The sequence below is a fragment of the Diplotaxodon limnothrissa genome, linkage group LG15, assembly GCF_057381915.1.
Source record: "Diplotaxodon limnothrissa isolate DT_005_m linkage group LG15, D_limnothrissa_male_GT1.1, whole genome shotgun sequence".
Classification (NCBI taxonomy): domain Eukaryota; kingdom Metazoa; phylum Chordata; class Actinopteri; order Cichliformes; family Cichlidae; genus Diplotaxodon; species Diplotaxodon limnothrissa.
In genome coordinates this window covers 21,812,711-21,839,053 of record NC_140610.1, presented here as the reverse complement: position 1 = coordinate 21,839,053, position 26,343 = coordinate 21,812,711, and the positions used below count along the sequence as shown (strand labels likewise).

The 26,343-nt window shown below is 39.4% G+C and overlaps 1 protein-coding gene across 1 annotated transcript in view; it reads left to right on the top strand.

The window, feature by feature from the left end:
* The first annotated feature begins 904 nt into the window (after positions 1–904).
* Positions 905–26,343, top strand: part of msraa (methionine sulfoxide reductase Aa) — a 61,402-nt gene continuing 35,963 nt past the window's right edge. The window contains exons 1-3 of the mRNA XM_085372569.1: positions 905–1,078; positions 22,565–22,633; positions 24,459–24,578. Coding sequence (XP_085228695.1) covers positions 943–1,078; positions 22,565–22,633; positions 24,459–24,578 — 325 coding nt within the window. The 5' untranslated portion in view covers positions 905–942. The remainder of the gene's footprint in view (positions 1,079–22,564; positions 22,634–24,458; positions 24,579–26,343) is intronic.

Sequence of the window (26,343 nt, the reverse complement as noted above, 5' to 3'; positions counted from 1 at the left end):
CAGTAAATAACAGCTAACAGCTCAGTGTGGAGGCTGTCTCAATGCATTTGTTTTTACTTAAGCCACTTATTGTATTATATTTGAACTTTTATTTAAAAAATCTCTGATTGTACCATTTTCTTTAAACTTGCTGAGCTATTTTTGTCATGTTGTGTTTATTTTTTCAGTGGTTCTTCCTTATTGAAGTTGTTTTGTTACACTTTTGTGGATTGGCTCCTGTGACAGAAGAATTCCCCAGCTTTATACATAAATCTCTCATATTAGTATTTAACAGCGACGGAGCACCAGTCATATAAAACTACAAACCAGCTCACATCTGAGAGACTACGACTGAACTCCATTCAAAATAATAGGAATTTTTATGTTACAAATCAAATCAAATCAAATCATTTTTTATTGTCACATCACATGTGCAGGCACACTGGCACAGCACATGCGAGTGAAATTCTTGTGTGCGAGCCCCACAAGCAACAGAGATGTGCAAACACAACAACACAAACGAGCAAAATACAAGAATGGCCAACCTGAAACTAATAAATATATGTACAATATATATGTATATGTATGTTAACTTAGCCACTGGTGAATATAAAGCTCATCAGTGTTCACAGAAACAAGACGAAATGAAAAACAAACCCAGCAGGTGAATTCGTCTTTATTGTGGTCCCAGTTATTTACAAGAAAATACAAATAAAAACAATGAAAAACTTTTGTAGTTAACTTTCACTTTCTGCATCGTGTGTGGCAAAATGTGTACTTTGTCTTCAATGAGGAAATGCACTATGTTATGTTGTAAGTGTGCAATAAAACATTTTCAAAATGTGTTTTGTTTACAGTCATCATTGTGTAAGGGGCGACACTTACAGTTACGCAAACCCATGTGTCTGTTAGGTAAGGCTAGCTAGTGCAGCAGCAGCAGGGTGTGAGAGGTGCTGAGGGTCAATGGTCTCTCCATCCAGGATCCTTTTCGTTTGGCGTCACTTTGTCAACATTCGGATGGGAGATATGGCCTCCAAAGCACAGATGCCGACCCCAGAGACAGCGTTGCCCGGCCGGACTGAGAGTATGAAAGTCTCTGGTAAGAGTGGACCCGGTTAGCTTCAGCAGGCTAGCTTAAGTTAGCCCTGTGATATAACTTTACTACATATCCGCGTTATGTAGCGAAATGAAACGAGCTGTTTGCTGGTTTGTTTAGTGTTACAATGGTCTGTGGGTTACTTCCCAGGTGTTTCCATCCATTCACGAAGAAAGCAGCTTCAGTTATAAGAATGTAATTAAGTTAAACAATCGCAAATTTATCCGATGCTACACATGCTACTACCCAGTTAAAGTATGCTTTTACTGCGCATGCGCGTCCCAGTCTCTTAACAGTGGTAGAGGAAAAAACGAATATCCGCAAATGTAGAGGTCTGTAAATAATTCACTTATTTAATACCAATGTATGAATGTAAACATATTCAGTCACAGGTTAAATTTCAGCACCTAATAAGGAAACTTAAATGCTGAAGTATTAGAAGTAAAATTTAAAAAAGGAAAAATATGTGTGAGAATTTAACCTTGTGATGGAAAAATCGAGATTTTCATGTAATTATGGGCAGAAATCACAAAAGATATCTTTATATTGCTTTATAACACTTTTACTGTATGCGGGTAAACCATGCTTATGTGCAGAGTCATGCTTCATAGGCCCATTTTGAGCCAGGAAAAAAAAGCTTGATTTATTATTACATTGTGAAGTTATTGTTTGTAAAGTAAACAATATTTAACAGTTGCAGCTTGCTGTGCCTTTACCTGGTTAATGATTAGTTAAGCATCGGTAGATAAATCTAAAGATAGATCAGACCAATAGAAAGTGAATAAAATGGAAAAAGTGTCATAATTTTACATATTGTAATTTTATCCTCCGATTGTTTGTATTTCGCAAAGAATTAGATATTTGTTTTCTCTGAATTCTGAATTCTGAAAAAGTTAGAGTGGAAATGCCCCACAGATATGTGAAAGATTAAACGGGATCAAAAGTACAAAGTGATTTTTAATCTGACAAGGTCCAAAGATTATAAACCACTGCTTAAACTGATAACAGCTCCTCAAATTTTAAGTACAGTACATATAAAATATGATGCTTTATTAGTGACTAACCAAACATTGCATTCAGTTTGCAGCAAAACTGCATTTTGATAGTTGCAGCAGTTAAACATTATGCAATATATTTGGTTTAAGTTTGAATCCATTGTGTTATAAAATTCACCCATCCATCAATTTTTCCAACCATTTGCCCAAATTCAGTGTTGTGGATGCATTTGCCTGTTTCAGCTGTCATTTTGCAAGAGCTGGGGTACAACTTAACTTGGATAACTTGTTAGTATCAGTATAATCAATTTAATTCTCAAAATATTTTCTGATATTTGCATGTTTAAAAATGATTAAGTTAGAAATGTTGGGAATCCCTTTGATAGTTACATATTGTTGGTGAAAATGAGATTTGAGTGATTTTGAATGTGCCGATGTTGTGCAGAGTATTTCAGAAATTGCTGATCTGCTGGGATTTTCCTACATAACCGCCTGCAGAGTTTACAGAGAATGGTCAGAAAATGGCCAAACTGGGTCAAGCTGATAGTAAGCCAAGAGTAAATCAAATAACTACTAGTTACATCAAAGATATGCAGAAGAATATTCCTGTCAGGAGTGTCCAACTCCAGGCCTCAAAGGCCAGTGTCCTGGAGGTTCAGCTGTGTTGGATCAAGGACGCATCTAAAACCTGCAGGACACCGGTCCTTGGGGCCTGGAGTTGGACACCCCTGATCTATGTAAACACAAGATGTTGAACCTTGAACACAAGTGCTACAGCAACAAGATGCTAAGGCTGCAGTTAGTACAAGCTCACCAAAGTTGGACAATAGAATATTGTAAAAACGTTGGCTTGTATGATGAGTCTTCATTTCTGCTGCAAAATTCAGATGGTAGGGTCAGAAATTGTCGTAAACTATGTGAAAGCCTTGGTTCAGGCTGTTGACGGTGGTACTGTATGATAGCGTTGTGCACACTTTTGGCCCCTTAGTACCAATTAGCTGAGTATTGTAGCTGACTGTGTCCACACCTTTATGACCACAATGTACCATCTTCCGATGCTTGTTTCCAGAAGGATAACGTGCTATGCCAATTCAATAGAACACCTTTGCGATGTGGTAGAAAAGGTTGTTCATATCATGGATGTCCTGTTGACAAATCTGCAGCAACAGTGTGATGCTGTGATGTCAATATGGACCAGAATCTCTGAGGAATTTTTCCAGCACCTTGCTGAATCTTTAACATGGCGAATTAAGGCAGTTCTGAAGGAAAAGGGGGTCAAACCTGCTACTAGCAAGGTTTATCTAAGAAAACTATTTAAATAATGTATGTAGTGTATGTAAAATTCAGGTATAATTTTATAGAATTACAGCAAAATTAGATATCATGTAACAGAATGTTACATGTTCATGTATATAAAAAAAGGTGCATTTTATGTCACAATTTCCTCCGAATAATGTTGTAGAATTTTAAAACGTTTTAATATTTCATACAATAAACCATAAGACAATAATGTTGCTCAACTATACTTTGAGGATATTAAGGGGAGATATATTCCGATTAAGCATCAGATAATATCAGCTTAATTTTATACATATTAGCACTTGCTTTTAATATTCCATACATCTGTTTATTTTGTTCCCTCTTTACAAATATATTTGCCACTCCTGCTTGTAAATGGCTCAAAGAAAACTGTGCTTATACGTGTGTGTGTGTGTGTGTGTGTGTGTGTGTGTGTGTGTGTGTGTGTGTGTGTGTGTGTGTGTGTGTGAGATAGAGAGCTTTCTGTGAGCATAAACAGACCGACAGCAGCACTAAGCTGGCAGTCAGGGCACTTGGCACCAACCTGCCCCCTCTTCACTACAAGTGAGGGCACAGAGTCTTGGCACATGATGAATAGATCTGCACTGGCACTAAACAAAAGACCTGAGATACACATATACTCACACACACAGTCAGAGACACACGCGGTCACTTCCTTTTAGTGGTAAGTGTAAAGGTTGTTGGGCGACAACAGTTTTTCGGAATACTGAGTGAGTTTTGGTTTAAGGGTTGAAGAGAAAGAAAAAGATGCGGAATCAAATATTTGACTGATTATAAATGAGTTGAATGTAAATTTTTGTTTTGTTTTTTGGAGTGTGTTTAATGTTTTGGTTAGGCTGGAGGGGGTTGGACTGGGGAAGGAGGATGTGGGAGTGGAGGGGTTAGCGGGGCGGGGGTCCACAGCGAAAGGACGATCGGGATGGAGGGTAGGATGGAAAGGTTCAGACGGAGTGGCAGACATGCTGGAGCATCGCCAAGGCTCCTCGGGAACACTGCCACAATCGAGAGAGAGCCGAAGAAAGAGCGAGGGAGCAGAGAGGAAAGGAAAAAGCCATGCCTGCAGTCGAGAGACTTGGCAGGACTTCCTTTCCTTTGTCTGTCTGGCTCAGAGATGCAGCGCCAGAGGAAATCAAGAAACGTCCAGGCATGGTGGTGGTGAAGGTGGTGGTGGATGGGGACAAGCTTTGCATCGGCTTCAAAAAGACGGGAGAGAAAAAGTATTTTCAACGGACTGAAGCGTCTTTGAGGTCAATGGAAATCAGAAACAAACAAGCCCTTTTCTCTATTTAAACGAAATTCCGCATTGGACCAATTGGACGCGATTAGGTTTTGGAGACAAAGTGTAGCGTGACTACAATGTTCAAAAGGTCGACCTGTGATTTTAATGCTAAAAAAGTAGTTTATAAAGCATTCGTATTTCTTGGAGCGCCAAACAGCATCTGTGAACTGGACAAGGCCAGATACTGGACTTCAGAGACTCATAGTAGCCAGAGGAAGGCCATCTGTGTGCAGCGCAAGAGGTTTGTGTATCAATGCTTTTTGGGCTTTGAAACGTCATAGACCAATAGTAATTGTTTGGGGGAAGAGGTTTCATGCTTAAGGGAGTAGACACAAAAAGAGCAGCCAGGTATGTGTTTGATGATCAAGCTTGAGGAAACAAAGCAGGCAAAACAGGGCCAGAAGCCTAAGAAAAAGACCAAAATACCCACCAAGATCTTTTGGTTGGCTTTTGCATGGTTAACAGTGAATCCAATCAGACTTTACACAGAACTATGTATTTACAATGTTAAGTAGGACTATAACTTTATTTTTAATCATGTTAACATGTCTGACCAGGTGTGCCTAGTAGTAGGATCAGAAATAATGGGTTCAAATAAGTACTTGAATACTTATGGGACTTTGTTCAAAACTGCAATAGTGATAAAAGTCATGGAAACCTTTTTTTTTTCAAGAATACTTTAAAAAGTCAAAAGTCAAAGATGTTTGCTTTATTATGATAGAGGACTAAGAAAAGTATCAAATTGTGACATTAGTCGAGCTGGAGCCTGGGACTGTTTGGAATGTTAGCTTAAACCTTGACTGAAATAATTTATAATGATTTTTAAGTTTTCAGAAATTTCCTTTGTCGTTTTTAACTAGTGGTTTGTTTCACCTAAACTCTCAGACTTTCTAAGGTTCAGCATAAAGGGCCAGAAAAAGTGATGGTTGCAGGTATTTTCTTTAGAAAGATGGGTCTCAATTAATACAGTTACCAATTGCAGCTATTTAAATCTGCCTAGTTTTAGATCAAAGTCAAAGTCAAAGTCAACTTTATTTGTCGATTCTGCCACATGTACAGGACATACAGAGAATAGAAATTGCGTTACTCTCAATCCCTAGATAAATAGCAAATGAACATTTAAATATATTTAAATATAAAAGTGATTAAAAATGCAAGTAAAATAATTAAAAAGTAAAAATTTAAATAAATACAATTTTACATATAACAAGAAAGCTATACAATATACAATATAATGGGTAAGTGACATTGAGTGTAAACCAGGCAGAGTAGTGCAAATAGGCAAATAGTGCAAATGGAGATTTAGTAATGTACGGTAAGAGAAAGTGTAACAACAAAGTCTTATGAGGTAATGGCAGTCCAATGCTCCACAAAGTGACTGGTAACTGGTGCAGGCCAGTGAGTGAGTCAGAGAGTGTGTGTGTTTGTGTGTGTGTGACAGAGTTCAGTGAGACCGTGGAGGAGAGAGGGGAGAGGGGGCAGAATCGGGAGGGAGTTAAGCTTCCTGACAGCCTGATGGATGAAGCTGTCCTTCAGCCTGCTGGTCCTGGCCTGGAGACTCCGCAGTCTCCTCCCCGACGGCAGCAGCTTGAAGAAGCTTTGCATTGGGTGCGTGGGATCAGCCGCTATGCAAAGGGCTTTTTTAGTGAGACGGGTGCTGTAAATGTCCTGGAGGGAGGGGAGAGAGACACCAATGATCCTCTCTGCAGCTCTCACTATGCGTTGGAGGGTTCTATGACAGGACGCATTGCAGGCTCCAAACCACACAGTGATGCAGCTCGACAGGATGCTCTCGATGGTGCCTCTGTAGAAAGTGTACATGATGGGGGCTGGTGCTCCTGCTCTTCTTAGTTTGCGGAGAAAGAAGAGACGCTGCTGTGATTTCTTGGCCAGTGCTGTGGTGTTGTACGTCCAGGAGAGATCCTCTGTGATGTGCACACCCAAGAACTTGGTGCTGCTCACTCTCTCCACAGACGCTCCGTCAATGGTCAGAGGAGCATGTTGGGTGTGCATTCTCCTGAAGTCCACAACAATCTCCTTCGTCTTCTCCACATTCAGAGAGAGATTGTTGTCAGCACACAGCACACAGATGTATATAATAATGTAAAATCTGCACATTAATCTGCATTCATCTACATACAGACTTTGAAAGGTGTGGCCCTACAGGTGTATTTCGCATTTTTTCTTTCTCCCTTAGAAAGAATGGCACCATCTGTGTTTGATTTACAAATGACAAATTTGGCAATCCCCTCGCTCTTATTTTGAAAGTTTAACTGTTCCTAACTTGCTTACCCAGTGCTTCCCGCCACGCCATGTTTCATTTCCCATCAGTTGTTTTGCTGGCTTGCTAGCTCTTGGGGCAGTCCACAGAGACAGTCTCATCCTGCAGTGTTGGAAGTTCTCCAGTTTCACCATTTTGGACTTCAGCTAGCATTCGTCATCCAGCTGCCCAGAACTGGTTCATTTATGTGCTGCTACACCGAGCTCACAGCTGCAGTCAATGACCGTGGAAGTAGAGTTCATCCACGGAAAACTTGCCTAAGAGGCAGCTTATTATGCTGATCAGTTAAATAATGCTGATCAGGCAAATAAAATACTTGCAGATAAATAAAACGGTTTAATAATTTATAATTTAAGAAATCCCAATGAAAGTGCTCATTTATCAGGAAGCTCAGTTAGCAGCCATACCTGTGCATGATCAACACAGACAGAAAAACAGGGAAATTCCATTCCCCATAAACTAACTGAATGATCTGGACCCATAGAAAATAAAGCCAACATGCCAGCACCTTAAATTAGAATTTTGACATTCTAAAGCAGAACATTGCAGCAATGTGACAACCAGAGATGACAGAAATTCAAGGGTATCCTGCGACTTTGAGTGACTATGGGTGGCATAACCACTTTTAACATTATGAAGGCAGGAATCTTAGATAAACTTTTCTAAACTTCCAGGTAAGGGATTTAAGTGACTTCCAATGAGAGTAAAGGGTACCTGTGATTGACATGGCCCAGTGCCTGGAAAATCCACCAGCCATCAGCTTCAAAGTGATGTGCAACGAGCAAATTGCATCCAGCATGGACACAACTTTAGATTTAGAAAGGAGGATTATCCCAGATATGCTCATTGGGCTATAACTGAGAAATTATTAGGCTGATGAGTGAATGAGAGCTGTTGGGGATACTGTCCATAGAGGCCAGAGCTGTTGGCTCCGACTGAAACAAACAACTTGTCTACATATAATAGCAACATTTAACTGTAATTGTCATAGTAGCGTGCACATTTGTGAATATTTCCAAACTTTGACCACACGTATGATTTGAAATTCTTACACGCTGAACACAACATTTATGATAAACACCAAACAATTCTTAAACATACATACATACAAGTAGAAAGGTATATGTACCTTTCTACTATAAAGGTACATATAAAACATGGAAAACATTGGAGTTTTGCCTGAAGCCAAGTTTTTGGAGCCTAGATCAATAAGATCCCTCAAAAAATTTATAAATCAAAAGGAAGCCTGTACAGTTTTTATGAAGGGGGAAAATTATTCATAGAGACCAAAACATTTTTGTACCAGTCTGTAAACATGCTTTTTAATGCTGTGAAGTTATGAAGCGTTTTAATGTGGGAGTTTTAGACAGGCCCATGAGGCCGTTTGAGGAACTGCACTGTTTGGCACTGCATTGGCTTTGTTTTTTCTTTACAGCTAGTGTCTAGAGGTTAATCAATCTAGTTGATATTTGCATTTATTTTAATTAACTTTTCCTCAACTTTTTCAGTTTATCCGCTCTTTATCTGCTCTACCTTCACTAGTAACCTTAGCCCTGCAATATGTTGTCCAAAAAGCGAATCCCTACTGGGATGTTCGTGTTTGGGGTCAGAAGTCTAGAGCTAAATATTTTTTAATGGTGTTATCTGGACATTACTACTCCTACCTGACTCATCTCAGATGTCTTAGCTCCGCTCTCGCCACCTACACACAGATGGAAAATTGTAACAAAAAGACTAATGAAGAATTTAATGTCAGATGTGTTCAGACACACAGCAGCTGGTGTGTCGATGTCTTTTAATTACCAGGTGTGCTTGTAGGTGTAAATAATTATTATTGCAACTTGCTATAATAATAACTCTGACAGCAAATGTTTCCAGGGATTTTTTTTTTGAGTGTGATGTAAATGTCTGATGTGATATTGTGCTAATGAGGCTTTGAATAGCAGATATCACGTTTGTAAATTTGTTTCTTCACACCACTCTCTGTAAGCCGAATGCAGCCCCTCATTTGACACAAGTTAGCGTTTGCTGGCATTGTGAGTACCTGTATTTATAGTTTAGTAATGTCTTTTGTCTTTTTTATCTTTAAAACAAAAGATAGTTGAAATGTTGTAAAAATGTATCACTGTCAGTTTTTATTGCTCATTTGCTTGTTTATTGTTGTAGGATTAAAAAAAAAAAGACTTTTACTGCCCTTTTATCCAGCCTATAATTTCATTATCTGTCATAAACAGGCCATTCTGCCTCTCGTCTCTTTAAGACCCACCCCCATAAAAGCCCATTTTCTTCTGATATGCCAAGTTATGGAAGACTACTGAGGAGTTTGTGAATAGTACTCCTGCGCTCTGTGGGAATGGTATATTTGTAGAATAGACACCCATCTTTGACTTTTAACCTAGAGTTATTATGTTGTTTTATTTGTGGTTTTCCCATCCCAGCATTTTTTAAAAATGTTCCTTATTATTTAATTATTCTTTTAGTTTTTTAGCTGCACAACACTTTGGCTAACACCTGCTGTTGGTTTATGTGCTGATATAAAAACAAATCGATTCAATTTGATTCAACTTGACTCAACTTGATGTTGTAACAGATGACCATATGTAGAAATCATGAGCTGATGTCGGCTTGTTGTGAGACTAGAACTCTGTTTAGCTTTGCACACTGTTAGTTATCCGGGATTTTTTTCATGTCATATGTTTTTGGCCTTACACTGATATAAGATGCAGATATAGATGTAGCTAAGAAGATGCCTCTTACAGTAACCATCTCCATTAAAATTTTGTTTGTGGATCACCGCGGCAGCTTATGTTTACGAATAAATCTTCTTCTTTCGGCTGTTTATTCTGGGGTTGCCACAGCAGCACATCTGCCTCTGTCTCACCCTGTCCCTAGCATCCTCCTCCGTCACACCAACACACTGCACGTCTTCTTTCACTACATCAGTGAACCTCCCTCGAGGTCTTCCTCTTTTCTCCTGCCTGACAACTCCATGTTCAGCATCCTTGTCCAACGTATCCACTATTCCTCCTCTGCACATGTCCAAACCATCTCAGCCTTGCCTCTCTAACTTTGTCTCTAAACTGCTCAACCTGAGCTGTCCCTCATTCCCATCCTAGCCATCCCCAAAACATCCCCTTTTGTGCAGTAGACACACCAATCTTTTATCAGTAAATGAAGATATACTAAAGCTTTAACCCAGCCTGTACTTACAGTAGTGTAGGAATAGTTTTAGTATTAAATAAAATAACTTTTTATAAGATAAAATATGTATGCACTACATCATCAGCATCCATCCATCTTATTTTGTTTATCCAATTCAGGCTTGTGTCAGGCTATAACTGTATATCATAAATGTATTGATTTAAATCAAGCTTTTTTACATCTTGTAGTAAAAAGTATAATTTAAAGCCTAATTTTGTGTGCTACATGTTAGTATTATTGCTCTAACCAGCAGTCAAAATTCTCCAAAGCATGTACTTAAAGCATGTATGAATGCAAAGAACCATTACTATGACATAAAGATGTCTGGAAAACACTAAGCACTCCACCAGTGCAAAGTGCTTCAACTTTCCCTGCACCATACACTGTCTCTAGACTAATGGCTCTGAGCGATCGATCGAGTCGAACCGTCAGGAAGGTGCACACGCGCATATATGAGCCCTGTGGAGGCTTATTAACCCACACCCCCGTTCTAACTACACTCATAGCTGTCAATCCACTGATTCAGAGGCTAGAAGAAGAAGAAGATTAGTGCAAAACAGAAAACAGACCTTCAGGTGTAGAAATTGTTTTGCTGGGGCTGATTGAGTTGTGTGTTTGGCATATACCACATACATTTAATTTTGTGCAATTAACCCATTAAACTCTTTTTTTTTTTTACAATTACGTTACCACTTTTGATCCATATATGTAAAGATGGACATGCTTGTTTTGTCCTACAGTGACAGATGTGAAGTTTTAACTGTTTTTGAACCTCGAATAGAGAAACTTCCGATGACCATTTCTAGTTTATGGTGTTGCAATTAAAGAAAAAAGTTAATGCAAATTAACTTAATTGAACTGAATAACTGTCACATTATAAACCATAAACATTTATGGTGACCACTTTAACAGAAACCCTGCAGTTATTCAAATAATGAGGCTATTATGGCATTAATCAAACATTTCTAACCAAACGTTATTTTAACGCAGTCACTCAGACTTTGGGAAAAGTGATGATTTATAAGACATCATTTTCATTTAGTGGATGCCGTTTAATTTTAAATACAAATCAACTAAAAAAACGAACCACATAAATAAATCTGAACTGAGCCAAACCTGCCACAGTCCAGTGGAGAGTCAGTGCCGACCTTTTTGGAGCAGTAAAAGAAAAAAAAAGAAAAAAGGATGTGCTGAAAGGTGAAATGAAGGAATCATTGCAAATCAAAATGCAGCATAATAATTATTTTTTCCCTCCATTATCTTGTTTTAATAAAGAAGGCAAATTAGTAATTGAAATGAGAATTAAATTAATTGCCGAGCCCCGTTAAATGTTGGTTAAAACCTGAATATTTATTAATGGTAATAAAATAACTAAAGTAATAAATGAAACATTGGTTAATAAAGGAAAGCAGCATTTTAAGCACCTGAAATAAAAGAAAAATACAACAAAGAAAGTGTCAGAATTTGGATTGCTGTACTTTTGATATCGATACATCAGATCAGCTTGTGATATTTTTAATTTGCACATCAGGTTTGAAAATTTGCTCCATATGAAGCTTGATTTGTAATTTTTCAAGCGAAACATTTGCTTTATTGCTGGTTCTCTTGGGTTTGGGGGAATTGAGAACTCGTCCAGACAAAACGAACAAAAAGCTGATAGCAGTGTTAAACTTCAGAAGGGAAACTTGTAACCAAAATCCCAAAAATGGGACACCAGTAGCAGAAGTAACCAGGAGAAAAGAGAACATAATCAGATGGCTTTACACAGGATGCAGGGAAAACACTGTGATTCCTTTACCTTTACCTCGTACATTAGTACGAGGTAAAGGCAAACAAACACAAATAAAATTAAGAATTGTGGAGCAGGTAATCCCGACTGAATGAAATAACAGGAAGTGAAACTAGAGCGAGGCCCAGAAAAACAAGACAGGAAGTCACGTAGAGAAAAAACTAAACTGATGCATGAAGATCAACACTAATAAAGACGACAGACATGGGAGAGCACATGCGGATAAACAAGCAGACACACAGAGAAGACAGAGAGAGGCAAGACACATAGGAACCCAGAAAATGAGAACATTAGAAAGAGAAGAATGAGTAACAAATCAAAACAGGAACCCAAAACTCAATAAACACAACACTGTAACCTGGGACCGTGACAAATTCAATGCCTACATAATCTTCTGGGGAAACTCTACCCTCTAAAATGTAATATTTCCCCATTATACACAGGGGACTCCAACAACCTTGTGTTAAAAATAAGTGAGTGTACAGGTTCCTTGTCATGTCCAGTATGTCTGCGAGCCGCAGAACAATAACGGTAACGCTGATGCTTGTAATGATGGGCGGTTATAAAAAATGATGACGGCAATCAGAGCAGCTGATTGAGGGGCTCGGATAGATTGGGAGAGAGAAATCCTTTAGCAGGGAGAAATAAATGGAAAGAGAGATATGGGCGAAGGAGGGAGAGGTAAAGAGAGGATGCAAGGAAGGGGGAGCAGGAGGAAGATGAAGAAACCAGGCAATCAGAGGAGGCGAGGGTGGGGGGAGGTTACTTTGTAGATTTAATTGCAGTGCAGTAGAAGCAATCTTTTCACTGTGTGTGTGTGTGTGTGTGTGTGTGTGTGTGTGTGTGTGTGTGTGTGTGTGTGGACTCCAATCTCCCCAAGCTAGACATTAGCTGCAGTGCTTCATTTATCACTGTCAAGTCGGGAGCTCCAGGGGGGAGGAGGCGGGGTTCTTCATGGAGATGGGCGATACCAATTTTTTTTCAATTTGATGCGTTATCAATATTTCTAGCTACAATTTTACTGATATAGATACTAATCATTTCTTAAACAGCAGCATTTTTAAAGAGAAAAGTAATTTTGGAGGAAATACAAAAAAGAAGACCACATGACAAATGCTAATAACTGCAGTAATTGGAAGTTTCTACCATGACATTTTGCATAGACACTCTTCAGACAGGTTAAAATGGAAGAAGACATACTTTAGTGATCTTTAGACTTTTTCTGTAGAACCACAAACATATGTGGGAATTTTTGTACATATAGTAATGTCTAAAGTGTTGAATTACCCCTAATTTCTTTATATTTTGCGCAGAAAATCAGACATTGATGCAGATATTCATTGAAACATCTGTCCACTTGTGTAATTTGGCACACATCAGCCTTTTCTTCCTTTCCTTAAGAATGGCTTCTTAACAGCCACCCTTCCATGGAGGCCATTTCTGATGAGGCTTCACGAACAGTAGATGGATCCAGTGAAGGCCATGTCTCGTCACATTATTTTGAGATACCATTCATCTGCCGTAGGTAGATTTATTAAATTTAATGGAGTTCGAAGTTAGCAGGAAGTTAGTTTCGCTAGTTACCTAAGCATGATATAGCATGTTCTGACTGAGTGATTTGTGATAAAATTAAAACATACAGCTCTGCCACCACTTCCAACATAAATGAAGACAGAAAACCAAACATCAGTAACTTTTGTACTTTTGCAGGGTTACTGAAGTTGGGCAAGCTCAGGGGTCAGCAACCTTTAAGACCCAAAGAGCCATTTGGACCCGGTTTCCACGCAAAAGAAAACACCGGGAGCTGCAAATACTTTTTGACATCTAAAATGAAGATAACACTGTAATTATTGTTTTTTATCTTTATGCTTTGTGTGAACAACTAAGGTGTGTTGCTTATGAAACCCATGAAGTGCTACAGAGAAAATTATATTTTATTTATGTAATTAACACATTTTGAACGAAATATAACAAACGGAAAGACACCCAGCTGAACTAAAATGATCCATGTAGCAAACAACAACTGTTGTGAGCCGCCACCCTTATATTGCCTTTGGGCTTTTGGAGCCTTGGCCTGGCTTTTAAAAAATAATTGGAAAAAAAGCACTATGCTGCTAAAAAAAGAAAGATAGATATTTGCAAAATTCTGCCTAAATATGTATTTTACCTGACCAGACCTGGCGTGGTCTGCAGCGCCGCTGCAGGGGAGGCGGACGCACCTGAGCGACACCCGCAATCACGGCTCGCCGCCTTTACGTCTGTGCTCTCTCTGCTGTTGTGTTGGCGTGTGTCGGGCTGTGAGCTGCAAAGCTACAGCCGGCTGTATGCGTACAGCAACTGTGTGTGAAAAGCTTGTTCGTGCAAACATCGTCGGGTCTGCCGTGTTTACAATGGGACTTCTGCTCCTGAACCTTTGCGCACAGCGTCTGCAAATCAGGGCTGTACAAAGTCACTTTCATCTTTACGCAGGACTGTAAGCTGTCATCTGTGAGGCGTGAGCGGTGTTTGTTTTTAACATAGCTCACGGTTGAAAATAGCTGCTGACATAATGTGGATACAAAGATCCATAATTGGCCTACCTGGGGTTGAAAGTCTCGATAAATGCACAGCGTTTCGGAGGGTACACCGGCTTCCGCGAGTGTGACGCTTATTTTGAGTGAAAAAAATAATAGAATATAATTTTATTTTTATATTTCAATATCACAACAATCTTCCAATTTAGAACTACAAGTTAAAAAAGAACTAACATAGATAAAATACACTTCAGCTAAATACTTCTAATTTATTTTCCCAAACCACGCGGAGCCGCACTACAAGGACTAAAGAGCCGCATGGGGCTCCCGAGCCGCAGGTTGCTGACCTCTGGGCAATATAATGATGTGCTACGTATACATACGTGGGGCGACTGTGGCTCAGGGGGTTGAGAAGCGTATCTGTAACCGGAAGGTCGCCGGTTCGATTCCCGGGCTCTCTGCCCTGGTCGTTGTGTCCTTGGGCAAGACACTTTACCCTTCCGCCTACTGGTGTGGGCCAGAGGGGCCGATGGCGCGATATGGCAGCCTCGCTTCTGTCAGTCTGCCCCAGGGCAGCCGTGGCTACAACCGTAGCTTGCCTCCACCAGTGTGTGAATGTGAGAGTGAATGAATAGTGGCATTGTAAAGCGCTTTGGGTGCCTTGAAAAGCGCTATATAAATCCAATCCATTATTATTATAAACACAGTAAAGCTGGAGAATGAATGCTAACTTTTTTCCACTCGATAAAAGTTAACGTGATTCCCAGTGGTTAGGAACAATTGCAGTCGCATGGCAGGATGCTGTAAATGGACCAAAACTTCAGCCAGGAGAACAACTGAGATAATCCATCCACAATACGAGGTTAGTCATTAATGTACTGCAACAACATGGGAATAGAGCAGCTACGAGAGAATTCAGCATTAATGAATCAATGGTACCGAAGTGGAGGAAGCAAGAAGAATGAGTTGAGTAAAGTGTGACTTATCTGACTGTTTTGTTTTGCTTAATGCGCCTTATAATCCGGTGCGCCATATGTATGAAAACAGACCCGTTCATCGACAGTGCGCCTTATAATCCAGGGCGCCTTATCGTCCGAAAAATTCGGTAGATAGGCACACATAGGAAACTCAAATTAATTGTCAGATGATTACATGCTCCATGGCAAAGGTCCAGTTGATGCACTTGGATTAGCAGAGGTGAGGCCCAGCAGATGCTGATTGGCTCCAGCTGCCTGCATCTGCATACCTGTTAGTCAGAGTAGCCACGCCCCTAACTCTACCATTCACATGGACGAGTTCTAAAAGAACATTCGGTTGCTATGAAGAGTAAAACTACGCTTATAAACCAAAACTATTTTGTATCAGGCTGTAAACATGTTTGTTTTTCCTGTTAATTTGGACATTTTAACATGTGATTTGGGATTGATTCTCTGTTGGAGCCAGCCTCAAGTGGCCATTAGAGTTTTTGGCACTTTACTGTTTACTGACTGCTTTCCGCTTGTTTAACCATTAATGGCAACTACTAAAATTGAGAACTGTGCTGTGTTACCCACACTGTGATTTTGGCATAGCTCTTTTAACCAGTCCAACTCATGCTCCACCTTTCCATCCCAGGATCCCTCAGTAAGATCCTGAGAGAATTCAACTTCTCAGCTTTAGGCAGCATCGAGTCAAGAATCTTCTTGAACTATTTTACCTCCACGTCTGTATCTCATAGATCAGAAGTTTTTTTTTCCTTTGTTGTTTGCTACTAGTCTTAAGTCTGGGAAGTTTGACTGGATGTTTCTCACAGATTTGAGTGGTTGATTGGAAAAAGTTTGCACCCAACAAACATCTGACAAGTTTGTTGGGTGTTATTTTGCGTCTTAATTTTTCCCGTGCTTTCAATTAACACAAGGAAAGTTTTAATCCTTTCAGTTTACATGGAGTTTGCTCTTCCTTCAAGCATAATGGTTTTTATTGTGCTGCTGATGAACAGTGAAAGAAAACCAAGTAAAGGAAAAAGGGAGATGAAATAGCTACAAAATATAAGACAATGACGCAAGAGCCTGACTCAGCACTTTGTCAGCTCTGTGTGCAGGGTGACGTAAGAGATTTTCTGCTCTCGTTTATCTCGGATCGGCAGAAATTTATTGAAAGTCACATCATTTTCTACAGAATAGGCTGATGGAAATCATGCAGATTCATAGGATTGAGGTGACTATCTTTTAATGACGCAGTATAGCCTCATTACACAACAATAAATTCAGTGCTGATCGGTTTATTTAACTCTTTTCTTTCTTATTTTATCAGTTTCTCTTTTGTTATCTGTGGCTGCACTACAGAAAATTAAAAAGCGATGAAGGGCGTGATGAAAGGCCATGGAGATAAACTGGAATGTACTGAGTGCTGATTGGCTGATTCTGGCTGCCTTCACTCACACACACACACGTAGGCCTGAGCTGAAATAGAGCAGCACTAATGGAGAGTGTGAACGTGTGTGCCACAGATGTCACCATGGATAAACGCTTGTCCTGAGATCAGGCTTATTATTGTGACAGGATTTAGGGAGCGGGAGAAGAGACCGGGAGGCAGGCTGGTTAGTCACACACACAAACACACACACACACACACACACACACACACACACACACACACACACACACACAAAACCTAAAATGAAGTGGGTCTCTGATGTGAAGGGCCCTGAAGTGCTTTCTAACCTCTTTCGCTGCTCTTTACCACTAAATAAAAGAAAATTAGTGCAAACAGTCAGAAACTGTCTTGAATAAACACAGAAACAAGATGCGGAGCAGAAACAATCTGCAGTCTGTTTTGTCTTCTTTAAATCAGCGCGCAAAGTCAGGCAAGCATGAGAATGAAAATAGTCTGTGTGTTTTTAGTCCCATAATATGTCTGCTACTGCTTGTTGCTTGACTTTTTAAATGCAATACATGAACACATATTGGGCACCACAGCATTGATGAGCTCTTCCTTGGTGCACGCACCTGTGATTATACACACCAGTATACTGATTCCAGTAACAGTATGAAAATTGCCATTGTGAGGTCACCCACTAGTTTTTGAAGTCTCGTTTTGAAGCCATCACTGTCCTGGTGTTATGAAACTGAATGTGACAAGCGGTCAGACTGGTCAGTCAGAAGTGGTTAGCCAATGAACATATCTGGGATAATCCTCCTTTCTGATACTTACATTGAGAAAAAATTAAAATAAATTCAGTGTTTCAGTATGAAATTACTGACTGTGACCATAAACCCAGCAGGAAAGTCTTTGCTGAGGTCAGTCTGTAGACTTCCATAGGACTATACGTTTTCTTGCCCTCTGATAGCCATTACAAAAAATGCACACTTAAGGCAGTTTCTTATTATGTTTTCTTTTTCAGTCCCGACAGATACGCCCAGGGTGCGATTGGCTGGTGGAAACAGGGGGGAATGTCCTTAGTTTTTAGCTCTTCATCTCTAAACAGTCTACAGCACAAACAACAATTAAATCAGGAAGCATGTTTCACTTTGAGTGTCCCCGCAGTCCTGTAAGTTTAGAAAGGAAATTGTTGGGGGGGCGATCCAGATTTCATTCCTTTTCATTTGTTTTTCACGCTGTTGCATTCTGAGATGATTTCATATTAAATCTGGAATTGAAATGGCATGGCTGGCACTAAGTAGAAGAGGAATTTAATTCTGGCATGTCAAATGATTTGTATTATTGTGTGGGACTGGGAATATTATACACATTAATATCTTAAACATAAATTGCGGTATTATAAATGCTGTGGTAAAGCTCTAAACTCACAAGATCATAAAGGTTACATTGAAAGAAATAATAAATATTTTTAAAGGCTGCAGAGCAGGTATTGTAGGGTAAACTATGGTTCCTGAATTATTTTAATTAAAAACAATAGACTAACTGATGTAGTTACTCTATTGGTACTTTATATTTCTAAAGATTCTACATATATAAGGTGGGTGTAGCCACTGTAACCTCATTTTGACGCCTCTGTGTTTTGACTGCTATCATATTAGTTTTTTGAGCCAGATATTAACATATTTGGATGAGACAATGGATTGGTAATTTATCAGCTAACAACAGCCGTCGTTCTTAGCTGACTAATCTGAATAGATACACAGACACACATCTGCTAATTAGTGTTTGGTAACAATGCTGCAACTTCACCCATGAGAACTAAAGCACAAACTTCTTGGATGGTCGGTACCAGTGGATTTGAAACTAGGAGACAGGTCCCATTTGTGGCTTGGATCTACTGCAAGTGGGGCAAAGATGAAGAGAGGAAAAATGTGAAGTCAATCTGAGTTGAATGGATATATTTTTGGCATTAAAAAACAGGAATTTGTTGACGAACTTGGTGGCAACTTGGCTCTATTTTTATTGGTAAGGATTGATGGAAATTGTAGGGTGTGGGGCTTTGTTTCAGGTTCTGAAGTGCAGCATGCAGAAGCAGGAAAGCAAACCAGTGAGCATAATTTCAACAATACTTTGAAGTGTGCGCAGTTACTGTATCTGGGTGTCATTTGAACTAAAACATGAACCTTGTGAGCATTAAAAATCAGCCCTGCCTGGGAAATGTGTGGAAAAAAGCAGCTTAAATAGCAGTGTGCAATTGATTTGTCACTGCAGAATACATTTTTTAAAATGAGCAGAATTGCTGCACCGATTTTGTGAAAACTCAAGTCAGTCCTTTTGCAGAGCTCAGGCCAAACAACAAATATTGTGCAGTGAAATTATAAAAGCTGTAGTGCAATTTTATAATAAATAACGGATTTTTTTTCTATCTCATCTGAGTTTAAATATATCCTGCAAATTTATTGGTACACATTATTATCTGCTCTTGTTCAAATCTTTCAAGAAACAAATGGGCTGGTGCATGTGTGGTTGTGTGTGCGTGTGGTTGTGTGTGTGTGTGCGTGTGTGTGTGTGCGTGTGTGTTTGCAACAGCTGTTACTAAGAAAGGTGTTTACATTTCAGAGCTTTGTTTTTTCTTTATCTTTCTTTTTCTATAACACGCAAACAAACACACACACACACACACACACACACACACACACACACACACACACACACACACACACACACACACACACACACAGTGAGCTTTTACTCTCATTAGTATTCTGTCTGAATTTATTGTCTTTCCCACTGACATTTACATTTAAATTGTTTATCTTTCAGTGTCTTGGTGTGTGTGTGTGTGTGTGTGTCTGTCTGTGTGTGTGTATGGCATGCGTGTGCGATACACACACACACGCGCATGTATCTGTGTGTGCTTGTGTGTAGCCAGTAATGAACATGCCTTTGCTGGTCCCTGAAGGCAGCCATTACTAACACTCTCTCTCTCTCTCTCACACACACACACACACACACACACACACACACACACACACACACACACACACACACACACACACACACACACAGGATAATGTGGGAGGAGGAGGAAAGGGGATGCTGAATGTGTACCAGTATTAAGGTGCAGGATCTTAAATTTCCATTTGAAATCACAGGGATTTGCAGGTTGTTGAAGGTTGATGCTTTTTGGATTAAAGCTTCATTTGTGATGATTTTTATGACTTTCAACTCCCTTGGTTTTGTGCCAAAAATCATTCCGTTACCAGCGTTTATTCTAGAGTTTAAATCCAGTTTTCCGGTGTCTGGAAACTGGGGCATCTCAGATGAAAAATCTCTCAGCATCTGTCCAATTAAGACAGAAGAAGGCACCCAGTATCAGCACACTGGATTACACTGTGGATTAGCCAACAGACAACGTTTGGGTTCCTGCAGGGCAAAATGCTGTATATTTAGGGTTTTTCCTTCACAATGGGAATTTACACATCTTCCAAAAAGGTTTTAGTGAGAGCCCAAAGGAAATTATTTTTTAAGCAGTTTTGATAATCGGGCTTTTATTAAGTCAGGCATCCATCATCCATCATCATCATCTATTTTTCCAATAATGACAAAAAATATACAGATATTAGTGAAGATAATATAATACAGTCTTGCTGCCTTCACTGTAGTGTAATATAATTTTGTAGACACACCCAAAGAGCCATTCTGAGCCATCCTGATATCCATCTATCCATTTATTCATTTTCTGCTCCTCATCTGGGTTAGGGGTGGTGGAGGTTGAAGTCAACGCAGACATGCCCAGCCCTCCCTCTCCCCAGATACCACCTTCAGGTCTTCTGTGAGGAAAATGAGGCGGTGCCAGGTCAGCTGAGTGTCCTGGGCTCTCCTTCCAGTTGTTCATGTCTGAAACACCTCACCAAGGCGGCATCATATTCAGAAGCCTGAACCACCTCTAATAATTACCGTAGCAGTTCTACTCTGAGCCCTTCCCAACTGACTGTGCGCCTCACCCTTTCTGAGCCGAGGCACCCTTCAGAGAAAGCTCATTTTCACCACTCGCATCTGCAGGCTGATGCTTGCAGTCATTACCCACAGCTTGTGGCTATAGCAGAGGATAGAAATGTGGATATATGCAAGAAAATCTATAAGATTGCTTGACTATATATATATTATAGTCAACCATTCAAATTTAGAAAATTCTTTTTTTTGTCAATATTCTAAGGTTGGTAATTAAATCGGATCAATTTGGATTTGATTTGTGAAATACATAGAAAATATCCAAAAAAATAGTTTATTCGCTTTATTCTTTATTATACATTCACTTTACATCATATTTAAACATTTGAACAAATAATTATGTCACTGTACACACAGCAGCTTTTTCAGCTTGTATCAATTGCAAATTTTGTGCACAGTTGGACATTAGGAACAACAGGGATATTGTGCAATGGGATACTAATCGAACAGTAGGATAGTAAAGGGAGTAAAGGCAAGGAGGTGCAGTCATTTCCAAACTCCCAGTCAGGGCAGGAGATGGCTGCAGCTCCAAACCTTCCTCCAGAAGAATAAGACAAAACATATATAAGAGAATAGAATCCAGAGGAAGATGAGAAAGTGTCTGAAGATTTTTGTTGGGCGGACACAGGATGAAAAGCTGCTCATGTAATCAGACAAACAAGGACGACTCATTCGCTCAGATTGTGATAAAGTGTGTCTTTTTGTGTTTGTACAAAATGAAAAGAAAAAAAAAATCTGAGAACACCAAGTGCAAAATGTAAAAACTGATAATCAAAAATCATTTTCTGATGTGTGTGCGCACGCATTGCTGATTGGTTGGCAGTCCATCTGGCTGCTTTTGTCTATAGGCATGCTGCCCCTCATGTCAATTATGCGATCACGCGTGAAGACTGTGTGTGTGTGTGTGTGTGTGTGTGTGTGTGTGTGTGTGTGTGTGTGTGTGTGTGTGTGTGTGTGCATGTATGTTTGCGTGTTTTTGTGAAAACGGGGGAGGGTGTAAGAAGGGGGGATCCAGATGTTACGTTTATTCTCATTCTCCTCCATCATCACATTTAATTTAATCCATTTCCCTCCCCCACAGCATTGTACAGCAAGCCATCTGTACACACACACACACACACATGCAGCCTCCAGCATGCTAATGCTAATGTGTGTTAGCCCAGCCAGGTGGCTGGGTGGCCTCAAATGGGTCCTTGTGCACCTCTGGCTCTGTGCTGATTGGAGTGAATGCAGCTGCTATGAAATTATGTAGATCTGTTCGCCACTGTCTAAGTGGGTCACTCAGTGTGTGTGTGTGTGTGTGTGTGTGTGTGTGTGTGTGTACTACATCTTGTGTATTTTGGTGGTGCAGTCTTGTTAAAAGCATGTTTTTTATTGAAATTGTGCTGTACGTTTGGAAAGAAATTCCCCGATGATAGCTGGCTACAATAAAAACTGTTTAACAGCTATTTTAAAATGATACTGGCATGAATATTAATTACATTTACAGATAAAGTCTGATTTGGCATACGCAGAGTGGTCTTTGCTCCTATACTGGATTCGGGAAGACATTAACATGTTGGGAAACATGTACCAGTGGTGCAAATCTAATGAATAAATCCTCTCAGTGTCTGTAAACAATGACCACACTGCAGATAACAACATAACTGAAGCAGAGAATAGAGCCGGTCTTCAGCCGTTTGGTTCTTATCTTTTAATTCTCATACCTTCTCTTTCTTTGTCACTTGCTCCTGCAGAAAAACATGATGTGAATGGAAACAGGACTGTTCCACCTTTTCCAGAGGGAACAGAGATGGCCATGTTTGGTAAGTGTCTCCAAACACATACAAGGAAATTGATGCAGTTTAGCTTAAATGCTGATATGACCTAAAACCTGCATTGCAGCTTATTGTAATTGTAATTTCAGTGATTTCAATTTCAGTCTTTACTGCCTTGTTAACTTCAGTATTTCTTGTACATGCACAAGCCACAAAAAGGGGAAAATATAGTCATGTACACATACAAACAGAAAGTGGAGGGCTTCCTATTGATGGTCACGTTGACTCACATGAACTTAAGCATAAATGAAGCATTAGCTACCTACTTCTTCTCTACATGTAATATTAGACTAGTCACCCAATGTAATGCTGAAAATTAATTGAAAACATGCTGAAAAATAAACTCCAGTTATGAACCAGGCTTGCTTTTAAAACTCACAGCCATAGGCTTGTATGTTACGCCCAGATTTTTGCATTTTTAATCTGAATATATTTCATCACGGGGTTAGTTGCTGCATCCTTACCATTCCTGGATATATCTGTGAAATTTAAGTTAGCTATATAACACCAGATTCAATTTTTGTAGTTATTCTTCTTGCACTGTTGTTTTTAGACCTATAGCTGCAAACACTCTGCTTCTCTTCTCTTATAATTTGTGTAATTCACCTTCCAGAATAAGACAAAACATATATAAGGTTAGCCTACAAAATTAGCATTGCAAATAAAAATAAAACACATGCATACATATATAAATTATACTGTTTCATGTTGCTAGTACCAGATTTGCTTCATTGCACAGATTCAACAAGGAGCTGGAAGTTTTCCTCATTTGATCCATATTGACACGAACACGTTACACAATTTCTGTAGATTTGTTGGCCACAAATCCATGATGATGGTTCCACCAGATCCTACTGGATTATTGTACTTACCGTTCCCTTCGATCAGCTCAAAGCAATCTGACTATTCTCCTCTGATCTCTGGCATCAAGAAGATATTTTTATCTAGAGAACTGGACGGATATTTTCTAGGTATTCTCCTATTTTCAGCTCATTCTCTGTAAACCCTGGAGATGGTTGTGGGGTAAAATCCTAGTTGCAATTTTTGAAATACTAAGGCACATACAATCATGCCGTATTCAAAGTTACTTGAATGTGTCTTTCTTTCCACATTCAGAAAAAGCTGTTTTTCACCCCTCACTTTTGTCCATTTCTACACAGTGGATGTCTCTTCCATAGTGAGACGTCGTATCATGCTAATCTGAAAACTGGAGTTATGCAAGTAAAATAAAGTTTGTAGTTTTTAGCTGTGGATATAAGACTCTGTAAATATGGGTTTACTATAAAAGTCTGAGAACCGGGGTTATGCATGTAACCTGCAGTTTATTTCTGATTTCTGTATTTCTTTTTGTTTGTGTTCATCATCCACAGTTTGGTCTAAAGCACGCAAACAGTTCCTATCAAATCCACGTCATGAGATTTATGATTTTCTATTGACTACACTAAATGGATCTCCAACCGTATTACATGACACATGAAAAAACAATTAAAAGAAACAAATATAGAAAGAAGAAAATAAGTAATTTACCATCCACCGTACAAACTCGACTCCCAGTCAAACGGCATCTCATTTTCTGTATTTGTCTGCCTTTATTCTTCATGTAAATGCTCACATCAAAGTCAAACATCTGAATCTTTGTGAGTTTTCTCTGCCAACAGAAGGTAATGAGGGACTCAAGTCAGTAAATACTCCCACAGATGTGATGCATGGTGTGACCTGGTCTTTACTGTCTTGTTAAATTGGATTGGTTGTTAAAGACTGCTGTTATTTGTTTTATTTGTTTTATTTATTTATTTATTTTTTCCCCTCGAAGGTATGGGCTGCTTCTGGGGTGCAGAGAGGAAGTTTTGGAGGCAAAAAGGAGTTTATTCTACCCAAGTGGGCTATTCTGGGGGTTACACATCTAACCCCACCTACAAGGAAGTTTGCACAGGTACCCTCTGCTTACCAACACACACATAATCATGTGTTTTCTACTGTGACTCAATAAATTGTGGAAAACAAGACACACATAAACAGAAGAGTGAATCATTTCCCACAGGCCCTATTATACTGGGGCATGGATAAGGCTGCTATTCATGCCTGACCACTCTGAGGAGGAGCTGTGTGTGTGTGTGTGTGTGTGTGTGTGTGTGTGTGTGTGTGTGTGTGTGTGTGTGTGTGTGTGTCCAGACCTCTCAGTCGGCCAGTAGAGAGTGAATCCATCATTAGATCTGCATCACCATCTGTCTCTTTTACTTTTTAACTTGGTTTTTTTCTGTCAAACAGTCGCATCGATATGGTGCAGAAAAGTTTAGATGATTAATTGATAAGTTGGTGTTTTTCATGCTGTCTGTGTGTGCAGCGTGTTAAAGACACAAAAATGAAAGAGAGCAGTTGGCTTTTGAGTTTCTGGAAAAAAAAATGTGAGAGCAGCATTTGAATAGAAAGTACCCTTTTATTTATAGTGATTATAAACATAGCAGCAAAAAGGAGGCCCGACTGGAGATTTGATGGTGTAAGTTTAGGCAATTTTTTCGTAAATGCATTTGAAGATCCCAGAATGAAGTCAATGACGACAAATATAAAAATGACTGCAGAAGGAAATAACAGGCAACTTCTAACTACAGGGGTTCTGACTGAACTATAATTTCTAACTTTTCTTTAATGGGAAATTCAATTTATGTCTATAATAAAATGACTAGCATTTAATAGCTTTTACATTTCCTTCTGCAGCGCCTACTGGACCCTCTATCGCCTTCAAACAAGTCTTGAGACAAAATTCTCCAGGTTACTGGACACAGATTTCTTTTGCACAAATAAAATCCGAGCGAAGCTGAATTGCAGTTTATTTCATTTTATCTAAGACAGGGCATGGCTCTGTAATTACACCTCCAAAACACAAATTGGTAGCGGGGTTTCCATGCTGCTGACTTGATTCTCTTACTTCAGAAAACTAGGAGTGAAACGGAGAAGATCATTTTTGAGATGGAACAAAATGAATACTTTAATTATTGCAGTGCAGACAAGAGACGGAGTTCATGCACAGAATAGCAGAGGTATGAAAACAAGGCGATGGCAGATTACACTGGCAAATTACATTAGCATTATGTGGAATCTAGATAGAATAACATCCCATAATGGATCACATTATGTTCTACAGAGGGGTTGTGCACATCAGTAACCATTCACAGCTGCAGTCTGCATCGTGACCATGCTACATTTCTGGGGAGGCGCATGAGGGCTAATTTAATCATATGAAAAATATCAGAGACTGATCGGCAGGTCAAAGGGAAAACAGCACATTGATACCTCTGACATGCATGAGTATACAGTTTGGTAGCATGATTTATCTGTCAGCAGAGGCTAAACCCAGAGGTGTGTTTGTGTTTCTGGACTTGGAGTCCTAGTTAAAAAAAACTCTGGGATACTTTTGAGACATTTGGCTTCACGTTTCAGCTCATTTATGTCCTTCTTTAATTGTAAGCAGACTGACAGCTATTTTACATTTATTCATGTTATAGAGTGATATCTTATCTGTATGCTGAATACTTTTGATGATACACTTTCAAGCAGAGGCACATCTTGTGAGTTTTTATTAAAATTCACCTTTCATATTCAAATGCAGCGCAGTGACAGTCCTAAACTGGCATTAACTAACTGCTCTCACTGTTTCTGAAACAAAAACACCTACCGCGAACCTGGTTTGAACTGCTGGA